The following is a 14,808-nucleotide window of genomic DNA, read 5'->3' as shown; positions in this document are numbered from 1 at the left end:
CTGAACTCTTGTACAAAGAAGATGAAATGCTTGAAGCTTGTGTTTAAGTGGGCTTCTTCCCCAAGCTGAACCACTTCTGAGAAATGCTGATGGTAGATATGGGCATAAACACGAAAGAGTCGTTTCAATATCGTCTTTGCAATAGAAAAGAAGTTCTTTGGAAATGGAACACCTATTAAAAATATTTATAAAAATTTGTTCTATTTATATGTTCACAAAACAACAGAAGGTATATGCATGATGTATCATGTTACAATGTTTAATATTTTTTTAAAACACAATTCTATGATGTAAATGTAGCTTGTATTCATGTGTGTGTGTGCGTGTGCTACAAGAATACATCAAACACAGCTTAATAAGTCCAGTAAATAAATAAACAAAAATTGCCTGTCCATGTAAATTTTACAAATTTATACTTTTATGTACAGGTATATTGAGATATGCTTCAAATGCAAATGTGTCAGTATGAGTACAATAACTTTACATTACAGTATCAATTTATTAAAAATTTAAAATGACAAAACATTCAGTTTGTAAAACTTCATTTCAAAAAAGATCATACATTCTGAATTTATAACTTTAAGAGCAAAATGTTCTGCATTAATTCTATGTCTTCTATGGGAGACAATAAATATGATAACTACATTTTTAAAAATTCAAAGCTGAAAAGAAATAGTTCTAACTGCACGTGAACATAAATTATTAGAAGTTTTTAATATTTGTTTTTTAAGACTTATAATGTAGGTAAATTAATATGCAGAATTATATATTTTCTCTATGTTAAAGTACTTTTATTTGCGAGCATTATTACACAATGAAGTCTCCAGTAAAAGGACCAAAAGCTTGCAACTAAAAGTATTTTAATGTAAAGTCCATGAATAATTCTACATATAGGTTTTTTTAATATAATACAAAGTACTCAACTAGAAAGCAATTAATATATATATTTCTCTTCTTTCTGAGTCACAGATGCCAATAATGAATAAAATATTTTCACAAAACTAGATGAAATATGTGAAGATAGTTTCTCACAATGTATGGTAACAAGTCTCTGGCAAATGAGTACAAAAGTATAAAGCTCTGATCTCTTTTTATAGTTCAGTTGAAGTGGAGTAATTTGTAAGTGCAGATGGCACCTAAAACTGACCAATTACAGGGCTATCTGACACAAAGTTGTCATATTCTGCAATTATAAAATTAAAATGTTTTGAAGAAAGAGAAATCTGTATCATTGAATAGTATTGATAAGGCAAGGGAAGGTATGATTTCAGAAGGAAAAACCAAAAAACTGACTACTCCTACACCAGTTACCACACACACACATTGAAGGTAGTGAAAAAACTTAAACAGGTTGTCTCTGGATGTAGCCCAAGAACACATGTCTATTGTGACTACAGTTGGAACTTCCCCAGGAATTGTAAGCAAGATAATTAATATGGATTTCAATCTTGAAAAGGACACAAGGGCCACATTAACTCAGAGCCTTTTTCTAAATGACATAGCTGAATGGATGAACTGTCAAAAGCATATGCCTATTTAAGTGTCTGACAAAGTCTCATCACCTGCCAGTGATAAAATATTAAAAAAATGTTACACAGATGTTGAACATTTTTTCCAGAGGGATTTATGGTGGCTGCATGTTACAATTATGATGGTAATCTAAACATTTCAATAGTCAGGAAAAATGCAACAGGTGAAATGTGCATACTACTTGGCTAACACCACTATACTATGAAAAACATCACCTTTGTGCAGACTAGCTGACAGCTTTGTGTAATTCCATCAACACAAAGCATCCAGTCACATGTCCAAGTCAACATGACAGGTTTTTTTTACAAGATACAAGTACAAACTGGAATTTGTGCTAAACCGTATGCAGAAGGAACACTTAAATTACCAGATGCATCTCTTATGCAATTTGGAAAGCATGTAGATAGGAATGGGACAATATTAATTTCAATGTATTGCACTAAAACCTCCTGCAGCGAAAACTGCACCCCACAGGAACAGTCCACAATTAGATCTATTACACAGAACACCATCAATGGTGAAAGAAGGGGGTGTACAACTGAGACAGTCATCTTTGTACTGTTATCATACATTGAGAGCACCTCCCTGTAAAGCAGTTATATATTGAAAATCTTCTCAATGTTAATAATAATATGAAAGATAAAAATAAATCATTAACATTAAATATTTCAAAATAAGATCTGATTAGTAATGGTAGTTTCAGTAATTGTTTAGACTTTAATGTAAGTATAAAATAGGTTTACCTTTAAAATAAAGCACATTCAAGGTTGTACCTGGCTAAATATTGTTTTATTTTGTGATGATCTGACATATTCAATCTTACAAATAAAAAACAGGGCAGGACGAATGTGCCACATCAAAAATGTAATCTATCCAATCATATGTATTATATGTGGAGATGCATATATAGGAGAAGCTGGAAAACTTTTGCACATGCATTTCTCAGAACACATCAGTGCATTATATATGTATGACCAACACAAAACCACCTCAGCAGAACACTTTCTATACAAACACGTAACCCCCAAACCTAGAAAATCAAAACCCATTTAAAATTTCTATCTTACAAAAAAACAAAGATTTTAAAGAGAGAAAGTGTATGGAAGATACATTCATCAACAAAAATAATCCAAAAATGAACAAATACAATGAATGGGACATGTAACTAAACTGCCATTCAAAAAACAACACACTATACTAGTATATTTAACATCATTACTATAGTTTAACACTTGTATATTCTGGTGTATCACACAATCTTACAATATGTTTTCAGTACTGCTAGTAAATTTCATATCCTCTCAACTTGAAATTTTTGTTTATTAGCAGCTTCTATTTTCTGTCTAAGTGTTTTTGTAGCTAATCATAAAACATTTTATGATTCTCAATTTTTATATTGCATATAAGTAACATATGTCATATGTTAGTACAGCTACAGTTAGTATCATAACTATACTATAATATTATAACTATAGTGAAAAAATAATAATATTCTATACACTGTTAGAGGACCGTTTAGCCAGACTCGAGAAATAGAACATCACAGGCAGTTTTATAATTTAACGAATCTTGTAATATCAAACAGTTTTATGTACTAGCCCTGAAGAATTTTATGTATTACCCCCAAAGAACCCACAAAGGCAAAATGTTGTTTAAAATAAAAAGTTATTTTAATTATCTGGAGTGTAAAGATTGTTTTATTCTAACATTTTAATGAAATCCCTCCAGTATGCACTACAAAATTTGAAAGACAACAAATAATGAAGTAAAAAATTTTAAAACTGCAATGTATATATAGTATTTGAGTTTACCTTATTTTAGTCTCATTAGTTTTATATGCACAGGAATACTGCACATACATATAAGTAATATCAAAGTATAAAATCATTCTTACAATGAGGCCCAACAAGAAAATTTATAGTGTGATGTGGCCACACAGAGACTGCGACAATTCCTTGGCACAAATAGCAGATAACTACAGTAAACACACAAAAGTTTGTTGTATAACAAACTTCCATTGGAGTTTTGTTAAACACAATAATGGTAAATAAGAAACAAGCTTTAAAATTTTTAAATCCAACACCATTAGTATAAAAGACTAAGAGATAAACAAGGGTGGCTGATTCATATTGCTAGATGCCTAAGACAAGATGATTTGTGCCCAGGAACAAGTTTCACCATTATACTTTGCCTGTCCGACAAGCATTTTTTTTTAACTTAATCATTTTTTAATATAACTTTGAAATTACTGTGTCATTGCTATTATAAAACTAAAACAGCAGTGTTATACATGAAATATATACTGCACAACAGTACTGGACTAGGGCAGTGGCCCTTGTTTCCTTAATAATATCTGAAGTTTCAGTAGTTTTTGGAAAATAAATTGTTTAAAAAAAATCAACCTCAAAAACATTCATTTTAATGCAAGAAAATATTTTGCAAAAGTGAAATTTCAGTTATAAAACCAGTAAAAGTTTATAACAAGTATAGGTGGGTGTAGTTCTCATAATTCCAACTGGTTCCTGCCAAACAGCTGGTAGTCACTTCTAAAAGCTCAAATTTATGCAGTTATTTTTCCTCTTAACAAGCCTCCAGCATAAGCAACTAACTATTTGATACTTTTAAAATGTAATTTACTTTAATAAAAGATTTATAAAATTCAAATAATGGCAGAAAGTTACTTCATTTGTAAAATATTTCAATAAGAACTTCTTGTCATTTTGAAAACATTGGCCTAAAATGAGATATCATTCTAGCAGTTTAACTTGGCTTGAGTTTATGTATACGATAGATATCAAGTACTTGTGTCTTATATCCTCCTCCCACACACACACACACACAGTTAAGAGGTTAAATCATGATTAACAAAAACAGAAATCACAAATACAAGTGCAGAAATGCATATATAACACAGAATTATATGTTACCATGACTTCTGATAAAAGTGTAAATACGAACCATAACACTTCATCATTTCACTTTTTCAAGTAAATCCTCTACCTAAATAGTTTGAGAAATAATATATAAATTACATGTCCCTATCTATACAGTGAACAAGAATGTAAGGAAACAGGCAAGCACTGATAATGCAGTTTCTAAATATATTCCAGCATGTAAAATTTCACAAATGAAATGGAAGCAAGAACAAAAATAAAAACAAAGGCTGATGAAGATCAAGATGGAGTATACAGCATTCTGCCAAATTAATTTCTAAAGTAAACGATCTAAACAACTAGTCTTACACACAACCTTATATATATATAGTATAGTAAAGAATCTTGCACAAAAACAGAAAAATTTGATGACACTGTATGTAAATCTAAGTGAAACATGAATAAAACAGAAAAATATTATTATTTTTGTTTTGCCATTTGTGATTTACAAAAACCATACATACTCAGTTTTGGAAAGTATGTTTGCACTCGATGATCTTTTCTTTATTTGCATTCATGAAGCAAAAATTATTATTAATCACTAACTGATTGTGTTCACTGTCTTCTAATGAAGATCTTTTAGTCGAAATATTATTTCCAGTGCTCTACAAATATACATTTTTCAGCATAGTTGAGTGTGCGTTTATCTTCAGTCTTGACTATGTTATTATTTTTTATATTTGTACCTCTAATACAGACTGGATGAATGCAAATAAATTTAACTTTTGTTCATTGTTTAATAAAAGTAAAATCCTAAAAGTTACATTTCATTTGTATGGGTATTTAATGGGATGGTATGGGGGAAAAGTAGATTTATAAAAAGAACAAGTACATTTTTCCAGCTTTTTTTCCTTTGGATAAATTGTTTTTTCAAAAATTGCACATTCCTGATGATACAGCAATAATCAATATTAATTAAGTATACAAGACTTACTGAGATTATCACTTATCTCCAACTTATTAAATTTAATTACCTTCCTTTTTTTTGCTTTAGAAATTGTTTTATGTTCTTGCAGTAAGCTATTTTGCAAAAGCCATGCTACATGAAAGGATTTGGCTTACCACTTTTAATTAGGAATAAATCTTAATATACAAGATTTAAAATTATTATGTTTAACAATACAAAAGATACTGTGGTTTTTACTCTCTCTCTCTCAACCAGAAAAACTAAGTACTTGTCAGTTATACGTCTCATAAATGAGTTCAAAAAGGAAATAAAAAACTACTCTAGCTGCCTAACATCAATGTTAGTTAAAAATGTATATCAAATAAATCTATTTATTTTTTCATAGTTAAATAACTTAAAGGTATTTCTCCTATAATCAATAGGCTCACCAATTTTGGAAGGAAAAAGAGCCTCATCATCCAATTGGTCCTGGACCCAAGTCATGAGGTAATCAATATATTTTGGTGCAGAACACTTGATAGGTTTCTTAACTGTTTGCCCATCAGCCCAATGGTATTCATATTTGGGCCCAGCAGACATAACTGAACAGCTTTCTTCTGTACAAAACTCAGTAATTGTGCCATATAACATGTTGATCTGGTTGAAAAAATCCACAGCTATAATGGATAAAAATCTCATAATGTTTTCTATATGTATAAAATACTTACTTTGAATTATATAATTCTATTTTTAATAATGAAACTAACTACTTAGTTACTTTTTTGTAATAAAGGATTTTCAAATAAGAATGTATAAAATTGAGCATACATTTCAACATTATACCGTTTAATTAGAAAACATATATACACCTGCTGCAAGCAGTACCCAATCAGGTATTCTATCAATCAAATGAGATCAACTGAGCTGATTTCCACACAATTTAACATTCTTACCTCAATTGTTTATGCAACAAGGCAAAAATACTGGTGTGCCTTATCAGCTACATCAACGAAAATGGCCAACAGTTGAAAATGTAATTTTTCCTTATATTGATCCCATGTCAATAGCCTACTGACATACTGGTGCAGCCCAAGAAACATTTATACTGATTTTCCATTGCGTGACTTTTAAATTGATAACATTCAAGAAAGTAGTTATATGTTCGAAAAATGTAACTACTACAGCTAACTTTTATTACAAACATGGATTCTGTGCTTCATAATAACATTTCATTATAAGATTCAAAATGTGTAATAAGAGGAAAACACTCTTAAGAGATAGTCATTCAACTTTTTTTTATTACAAAATAAATTTGCAAATTAATTGATTATAAAAAGTTTTTTATGAATCCTTAGAATAAAAGTGACCCCTAAGTAGACAAAGGTTATGAATCTGATAGTCTACAAAATTTCCTTACTATTTTTCATGAATACTAAATAATCAGGATATAGAGCTGAATGACATAAATATGAATCAAGGGCTGTTACACATATCTCGTATAGTAACACTGGAGGATGAAGCTGGTGAATAGACATAGCTATAAAAAAAGCTTAAATGCATGCTTGATAGAAGTGGTATTTATAACTTGTGGCTGTTTGAAACATATCTGTTCAAAATAATTAATTCCCACTACTAGATCTCTTAAAAGAATTGCTGAAAAATATAAAATCAAAGCATTGCAAAGTACCTCTCATCAGAAGTAAAAGTAATTAATTCTTACAGTAGAAAAAGGTGTCATTTTATCAGAATCGAGATGCATAAAACAATACCAATGATTTAACTAATATGACAAAACAACTTAGCACTAAGAAGGGAACATCAGAATTACAATACAGAGATAATGGTTTATTCTAAGCATTCAACATTAACTAATATATTTGATATCATGTAGCCTAGAGGTGATAACAGCATCAGTAGTGCATAGGTGGAGGCATTGTTGAAATTAAATATGATCTTTAATAGAACAGAAAACAAAACAAAAAACAATTGTGATTCAAGAGTAATTAAATATATAACTGCACATATTTTAACCCTGTGCATATGAGAGGGTCAAAGTGCACATTTTATGACCTTTTAACAGATACATTCAAAATATAATTAAACTATTTTATCATTAACGTACATTTACTAAACTTGGAATCAAAATGTAGTTTAAGTTTAACATTTCTATATTATTCAAGTTTTAATTTCTTATTTTCAAAAGGGAATATCTAAATAAATTCCCAATCCTTACTTATGAATCACACAACAAAGGGATGATCTGAGAGCTTCAGACTGTTCTACAAATTAGAAACAAATATTGTAAATGTTGACAAGCGAGAATATAAAATTTCAACCTCTTGTCTTCTTGCTTTACTAAGAAATCACTACATTTGTTCAGCCCACATTGACACACCCCTCCCATACTCTCTGTCTTTTAGAAAATATCTGTAATTCTCTCTGAAATTGCTATTGAACATGTTTATAACCAAAAAAAGAGCTATTTCTAAGCTACATAAAACAGATGATTGTTTTCATTTTATTTTAGTGGTAAAACTAACATTTTACTGTGAGATCTTGACCTGTTGCTCAAAGAGGTAAGGAAATTATTTAAACCCTATATATAGGTTAATTAAAAAGTTAGATTTTATTAGTTTTGGAATATTTTATTCTAGTGTCTAACATGTTTTTGGGTTCTCAAATGCATACTCTTGAAAGTTACATGAATTATTTATGAACAACTAACATAGTGGAAAATAATAGGCTTACTAAACCATGCATCCAAGTGTAAAGGGCCTTAAGGCTAAAATAAATGCTAAATTTCTAGTGTCTTTAGTATATTTTTTTCAGTGTTATATATTTTTTAACAAAAGTAATTAAAATATAAAAATTAAAGATTTATTAGGTCAAATAAAAAATTTTTAATGACAAAATTAATCAAAAATATTTCTTCTCAAGAAACACACCCAGGTTATCCTTGCATGATGCGAGTCAATAGCTTGTTCATCCTAACTTGTTCTAAACTCTTGTCACATAATTTATTGCTTTGTTACACTAGTTAGACACAGTTCAATAAAATTCAATTAAAGTAAATGGGAAACTGTTAAGGGTCTGAGGATATTTAGGAGGTACTAATGGTTATGCAAATGAAATATGAAACTGTAAGAGGAAAAGAAGTATTTTTATTCTTTGCATGAAAATCACCATTCACTCTGACTCTGTAAATGCTACATAAATTCATAGACAAGTCTTTAATAAGTATATTCCAATAAAAATATGTTTTTTTTTTATGTACAACAGACTTGTAATGTTTACCAAAAGCTTGCCAAATTTCATGAAGAAACACTTTCAGTTATACGAGTATAGTTTCATGGTTACATGGTAGTTACAAGGTCAGTGAAACTGATTCTACCCATATGCACAAGCTTAAACAAGGCTCTGGAATTTTAAAAAAATTAGCCCTTCAGCTCAGTGGACTCGTACTTACATTTAAAAACTCACTCTCAATCATGTATGCATGTACTTACTATTGACAGCAACCCATTCATTCAAATCTTCACCGTCTGGTAACAATACAGCAAGACGTAGATTTCCACTCCCCAGTGTGGCTGCTGCATGTTTCATCAAGTCATACTGATGAGTGCCCTCTGGAATGTTCTTCTTTGGTTTAAATGTTTTAGAGGAACGACCTCCACTGAAAATAAGTTTAGAAACTACCAAGTTATTCATTTCAAACTTGCTTCTATTATTAATTCATAAGTTCATAATTTTGCTTTTCACTTCAGGAGTATTTGTACAAAACACTTTTAATTCATAGATATGCTGAAAAAAGTTTCAAACATGATTTAACCAAAGCGTACATATATAATTATATGAATTGCTCTAAAATTAATCATACTTAAACTGAGTTTCCTTAATTTTAATATAATTTCATGATTGTGTTGAGCATTCCAATTAGCATTCTGATAAATTACTATTTCTCATAGAAAATATACAAGTGTTAAAGTATATTTGTATTATTAGGATAGAAGCATGCTTTTAATTATGTAAATTTAAGATGAATTTTGTAAAGTATTGTCATATAAATTACAAATATCCATAATTTATTAATGTAAGTTGACATTTTATGTAATAAGCCACATATTATAAAATAAAAATCTCCTTAACCTGTTATCCAGTAAAATTAAATTTATGTATTTCACAATATGAAAAATTTTACAGCAGAAAAATGAACTACAAAAACTTTAATTTTAAGCTAATGTATGGCTTTAATAATTTTCTTTCCATTTCATGCTTAAGCAAAGTTTTCTAATAAAGGTCTTTAAAAACACCTCAACTCTCACACCTCATTGAAAGACATTTCAGTGTTGTTTCACACTTTCTTGCCTCATATATCTCATACAAAACACACAAATCCATGCCTACTTATTATGCAGTAATATCAACACATTTATGCTACATATTAAAAATAATTGCATAAAGCAGTGTCAATAACCATGGCAGGAGAAAAATTCTATTATCAAAGTAGTGTTACACGTTCTTTAGTTAATTTCAATGCTTATAATGAACCATATGATACCAAAGACACAAATACAGTTCATGCATGTCAGATCACTGGGTCAATTGAGGGTAGTCGAAAGGCTAAAAAAAGCATTTTATGTACGCATAGCAACAGAGGTAATAGTTATTGTATTGTGACACAAGAATATTTCCAATATATGTGATAATATTGTATTGTTCTCATTCCTTCTAAATCTTTCCTCTAACATGGAAAAACAGCAGCCATCATGTCATTTTTTGAGCGGGGGGGGGGATCTGTAAAAAAGCATTTGTGAAATATCATTTAGAAGCACTGGCCAAGAAGGCTCCTTGATGTCCATAATTTATATATTCATTAACACAAAGCTTAAAGTAACAAACTACAAAACCATGCATAACTTAATAAATTCACTAATTCATCTGTGAAGGGCATTAGACTATTACTATACTTTTTCTTTAGGTGTGATAGAAAATGAAACAATGAAGGAGTTTAAAGGAGATTGGAAGTGTTTCTAAAGATAAGGATTGGATACGAGAAAAAAAAAGTTTCTATAGATGGTTTGGGGTGGAATGGTAGTAAAGAACTGAGATAGGTCAGATAGTCTACTGTTATATCTTAGAAATAAAATATATTCAGTTTCATATAATCTGAGAGCACAAAACTATGAATTAAAACTTATTCCTTTTTTCTCTCTTATGATTCAAAAAAAATAGTTACATATTTTGTAAGTCTTTCCAACAAAAAGGTGACATAATAAATTAGCATATGACTAAATTTCTGTTTCATTTGTGATTTATCCCTATATTATGGCTTTATCCTACATATTGTGTAGTAGTTACGATATGCACTTAGCACACAAAAGTTCTTGGATTTGCTTCAAACTTCCTAGTTCTAGTATGGCAAGTGCTTGTAATTGTGAAAAAGTCTGCATTTATAAAAGTCATTTCCTTAAAGTCAACGGTTAACAGATGGTAGTAGCAAATAATAGAAATATAAGAATGTATTCAAACAGTTGTTCTTAATCTGTGGTCCATGGAAAGGTTGAGAAATTACAGAAATGAATCAGCAGCATAGTGTGTGTGTGTGTGTGTTATTTTATAGCAAAGCCAAATCTGGCTATCTGTTATGTCTACCGAGGGGAATCAAACCCCTGATTTTAGCATTGTAAATCCATAGGCTTACCACTGTCATGCTAGGAAACCAGCATCATAGTATACATATATGATTATATTCTATCATGTTCAATATAAATACAAAAAATAAAAATAAATTTGAAAATCACTGTATGGCCAGGCTTTCTTAAGTGTCCAATTTAATGTCGCCAGTGTTCTGGGGGAAATTTCTCAGAGTACATGCCTTACACAAATGTATAATAATTTCTAAATGAAAGATGATGAACAGAGCTTTTCAGACATATATAATATGTTGAGTTTGTGTTAAGTTTTTCCAGCAAACCAAGGAAACAAACAATGGTGAGGTGTTAAAAGTAGCATGTCAACAGCAGACAAATTTATTTTCAAAGCAATAACACAAACACAAAAATTGTAAGTATCACTCGAGCATTTATTGCAATTAATTAGTAAACATTTATGTTTTGAAAATTTGTTATTAGCTGATTGTCCTATTACTTTTTCACATATAAAAATATCCAAAATAAAATGTCACCATAATCATGCGTTTCCTTTACGGTTGTTTAATTTCAAGACAGTAATTACAAATTTTTAAGTAAATAAAAAGATTACAGTCTAAAATCAATCTGGGAATTATATAATTTCATTTGATCATGCACCAAACACAGGATATCAAGAGATATTTTGGGTATGTCCATTTGGAACTTGTAATAAAATTAGTTTTTTTTAAACAAGTGATCTCCTTTATGTGATATAATGTAGATACTCAAATAATGTCATTTCATTATATCGTTATACATAACAGTCAAGACATTTATTGTTATCAATAACTGAAAGGGTAAGAGTAAATTGCATTCTTCAATAAAAATCACTGAACATGAAATTGCGTGAACTCCTTTACTTCAGAGGGGAATATATAGAGTGCATAATGCTTTTCCCACCATATTTAGTTTCCACCATGTGCAGAGTATTAGGGTAGGGTGGATTTGAAATGTATTAGTCACAAATTAACTCATTTTCCTGAAAGAAAAGTCCTTGAAAATGGGAGTACCAACATTCAAATGGTGTGAGTGGTGGTAGTTTTAGGTTTAAATAACTGATAAATTACAAAGCTAAATCTGTGAGCAATAATTAGGGGTCTATTTATAAAAACAGATAATTGGGGGCATGGTACAATATAATCTAGTAAAGGAGAACACATATAAAAAACAGTAGTCCTCTTAATCAAGGTTGAAAAATATGACCTATGTAGCCCGAGTGCTAGATTTTTGGCACAAAGTTCTTCAGAGGTTATATTTTCAAGAACTGTTTAAATCATACTTATAAGAAAAGGTTTTTTTTTCAACATTTTCCAGTTGAGAAATGGGCACTTAAAAAAGCCTGGCCCATATCAGAATGACATATCAAAAATAAAAAAATATACAGCCACGAACTTGATGAAGCCAAATTACTTGAAGTTGGATTTTGTACTTTGGTTGCTTGTTTTTTTATAGGTAACTATAAATTCAATTCTCGTAAGACACTGGCAGTTAATCTACCTTTTATTTTCTAAACTCTTCTAGTTCTAACACTAACAATGCCATTTAAAAATCCTAATTTGAATATTACTTTTTAAGCATGTTAATAGTAATACTAATAGTATTACTATTAGTAATAATATTACTTAGTTTGCTATGATTTGAAATAATCTGACAAACCAGTTGACCTAAATTATGTATAAAATTAGCACTATAAAAATATGAGAAAACTTACAAAAGAAAGCTCATTTTCACTCAAAAGACAAATTGTACTTGAATTTGAAATTACGTTCAAAAAAGATTACGAACACTGGATTAACCAGAAAGTTAACTAAGCCTATTTGATTACAGTCTCAGAAAAGTGCAGTTACATTGTAAAGCTCTCTCCTACATTTATTATTAAAACCATTTTGCAACAAAAATACAACACTCGCTGACGTAAACGACAAAATGTCTCAATCTTTACGGATGCTTCTGTAGGCTTGCGCTCGAAAAATGTAAACGAACTACATATTTCGCGATTAAACGTTACTTGGACTGCACACTGTCAAACGTGCCGCAATAGGACTCCACAACTGTGAAAAGGAGATCCTGTGATTTGATCAGTGCTAAACTCCTCCCCTGTGTAAGTGTCAATAAATAAACACCTAGTTACTGTACTTACCTACTACTCAAAAAACTTTGTAGTGGTACCAATTTAAAATATTTTTAAATACGTTTAACCTATAGTTGTACAAACTGAAATACCGATAGGAACTCAGTTTTAATCTTTTATAAACTTAATATAAAAAAATAGTTGTTATAAAATGTTATGTTTTATTTAAATAAAATTATTAAACCAGTGTAAAAACAAAATGAATTTGATTATAAACACAGGTATAAATCATAATTATCTACATAATAGCATATACCTATTAAATGGAATCAGATTTGTAATAAGCACAATTTTAATTCAGAAATGTACGCACGAATATTCTAAAATGTTGTAATAAATAAATTATTTTACAAAATGTAAAAGATACGTTTGACTAGCAGTACAAACTGTAATACCGAAAGGAACTCAAGTTTCAACCTGTAACAAAATTAATTAGAAGGAAAAAGTAGTTGTGACATGCTAAGTTTCTTCAAATAAAATTCATTGAATTAATTTAAAAGATTGAAGATTAAATAAAAAACATTCATACAAATTATAATTACGTTATACTGTCGTACATGCTAGCTAGAGGGCATATGACGTTAGATCGAAAAGTTTAGAAGAGTAGGTTTGTTTGAAGTTAAGCACAAAGCTACACAATGGACTATCTGTGCTCCGTCCACCACGGGTATCGAAACCCGGTTTCTAGCAGACATACCGCTGTGCCACTGGGGGTGGGGGACAGAAGAGTAGGCCTAGAATGTTCAAGATGTCGCCAAGAAAACTTAGTAATTTCGACGCATATTTGGAAGTGAAACATCAGATATAAACATTAGTGGGTCAGTCATATAGTAAGCCAGCAGAGAAAAGAGGAAATAAACTAATTTGTTACCATTACGTGGATTGGACTTCAAATTATTATTATCTTTTTTTTTACCAATTATTTTTTTTAAAACGTCCAACGAAAGAACCACATTATAACACCAGAATCAGAAGTGGTTTATTTTTTATATTTTCTTTATTTTTTTTTGTGAAAGCAAAATATAACTTGGCTCAATTTCAACAAGTTACTTGGCAACTAGATCCAGAAGTGAGATTGAAGCATTACTGGAAATGATGAAATTATTAAAAGAGGTCCAAGAAGAACGAGACAGAAAATTAAAAGATGACCAAGAAGAAATTTATAGGAAACTGATAGACGATCAAGGGGTAAGAGACGGAGATGTAAGAGCTAGAAGAATGAATAGAAATAGACCTGTTATTAAAAAAAAGAATTAAAACAAATAATAAATCTGATTGAAAACAAGATTGATTAAGTACAGAAATTTTGTACAGACAAAATTTAAGCAGTATTGAAAAACATCAATGAGGTAGACAATATAACCACCGACAGAATAAAACATATTGTTACGTCTCCGTTTGTTAATTGATTTTCCGTAAATTCGTTCCGACGAAACTTAAGCGACACAAGTTCTTTCTTAATAAAAACTGGTTTATTCTTTCCGAATATAACTTTACCGATACACTCAACTTCAACAATCGCGCTAAACAAACGCTGTAACGTCTCTCGTGCTCTCTGACTGCAGTTCAATTACTCACTGTCTACCCACACATTACATTCCCCTCTTTTATATACCAGCCTACCCTATATCCAGCAAG

General features: G+C 30.1%; 1 protein-coding gene across 2 annotated transcripts in view; it reads right to left on the bottom strand.

Annotated features, from left to right (window-relative positions):
• Positions 1 to 13,110, bottom strand: part of LOC106463767 (MOB kinase activator 1B) — a 23,237-nt gene extending 10,127 nt beyond the window's left edge. The window contains exons 1-4 of one of the 2 annotated variants that reach the window (XM_022391720.1): positions 12,751 to 13,110; positions 8,856 to 9,022; positions 5,799 to 6,026; positions 6 to 172 (exon numbers count right to left, since the gene is read on the bottom strand). In XM_022391720.1, the coding sequence (XP_022247428.1) occupies positions 6 to 172; positions 5,799 to 6,026; positions 8,856 to 9,022; positions 12,751 to 12,764 (576 nt within the window). In that variant the 5' untranslated portion in view covers positions 12,765 to 13,110. Of the gene's footprint in view, positions 1 to 5; positions 173 to 5,283; positions 5,306 to 5,798; positions 6,027 to 8,855; positions 9,023 to 12,631; positions 12,637 to 12,750 lie in introns of those variants that run through there. The other variant, XM_022391715.1, reaches the window with a different exon arrangement.
• Positions 13,111 to 14,808: the final 1,698 nt, after the last annotated feature.

The sequence above is a fragment of the Limulus polyphemus genome, unplaced genomic scaffold (assembly GCF_000517525.1).
Source record: "Limulus polyphemus unplaced genomic scaffold, Limulus_polyphemus-2.1.2 Scaffold55, whole genome shotgun sequence".
In the NCBI taxonomy this organism is placed as follows: domain Eukaryota; kingdom Metazoa; phylum Arthropoda; class Merostomata; order Xiphosura; family Limulidae; genus Limulus; species Limulus polyphemus.
This window is presented reverse-complemented; position numbering and strand designations above follow the sequence as displayed.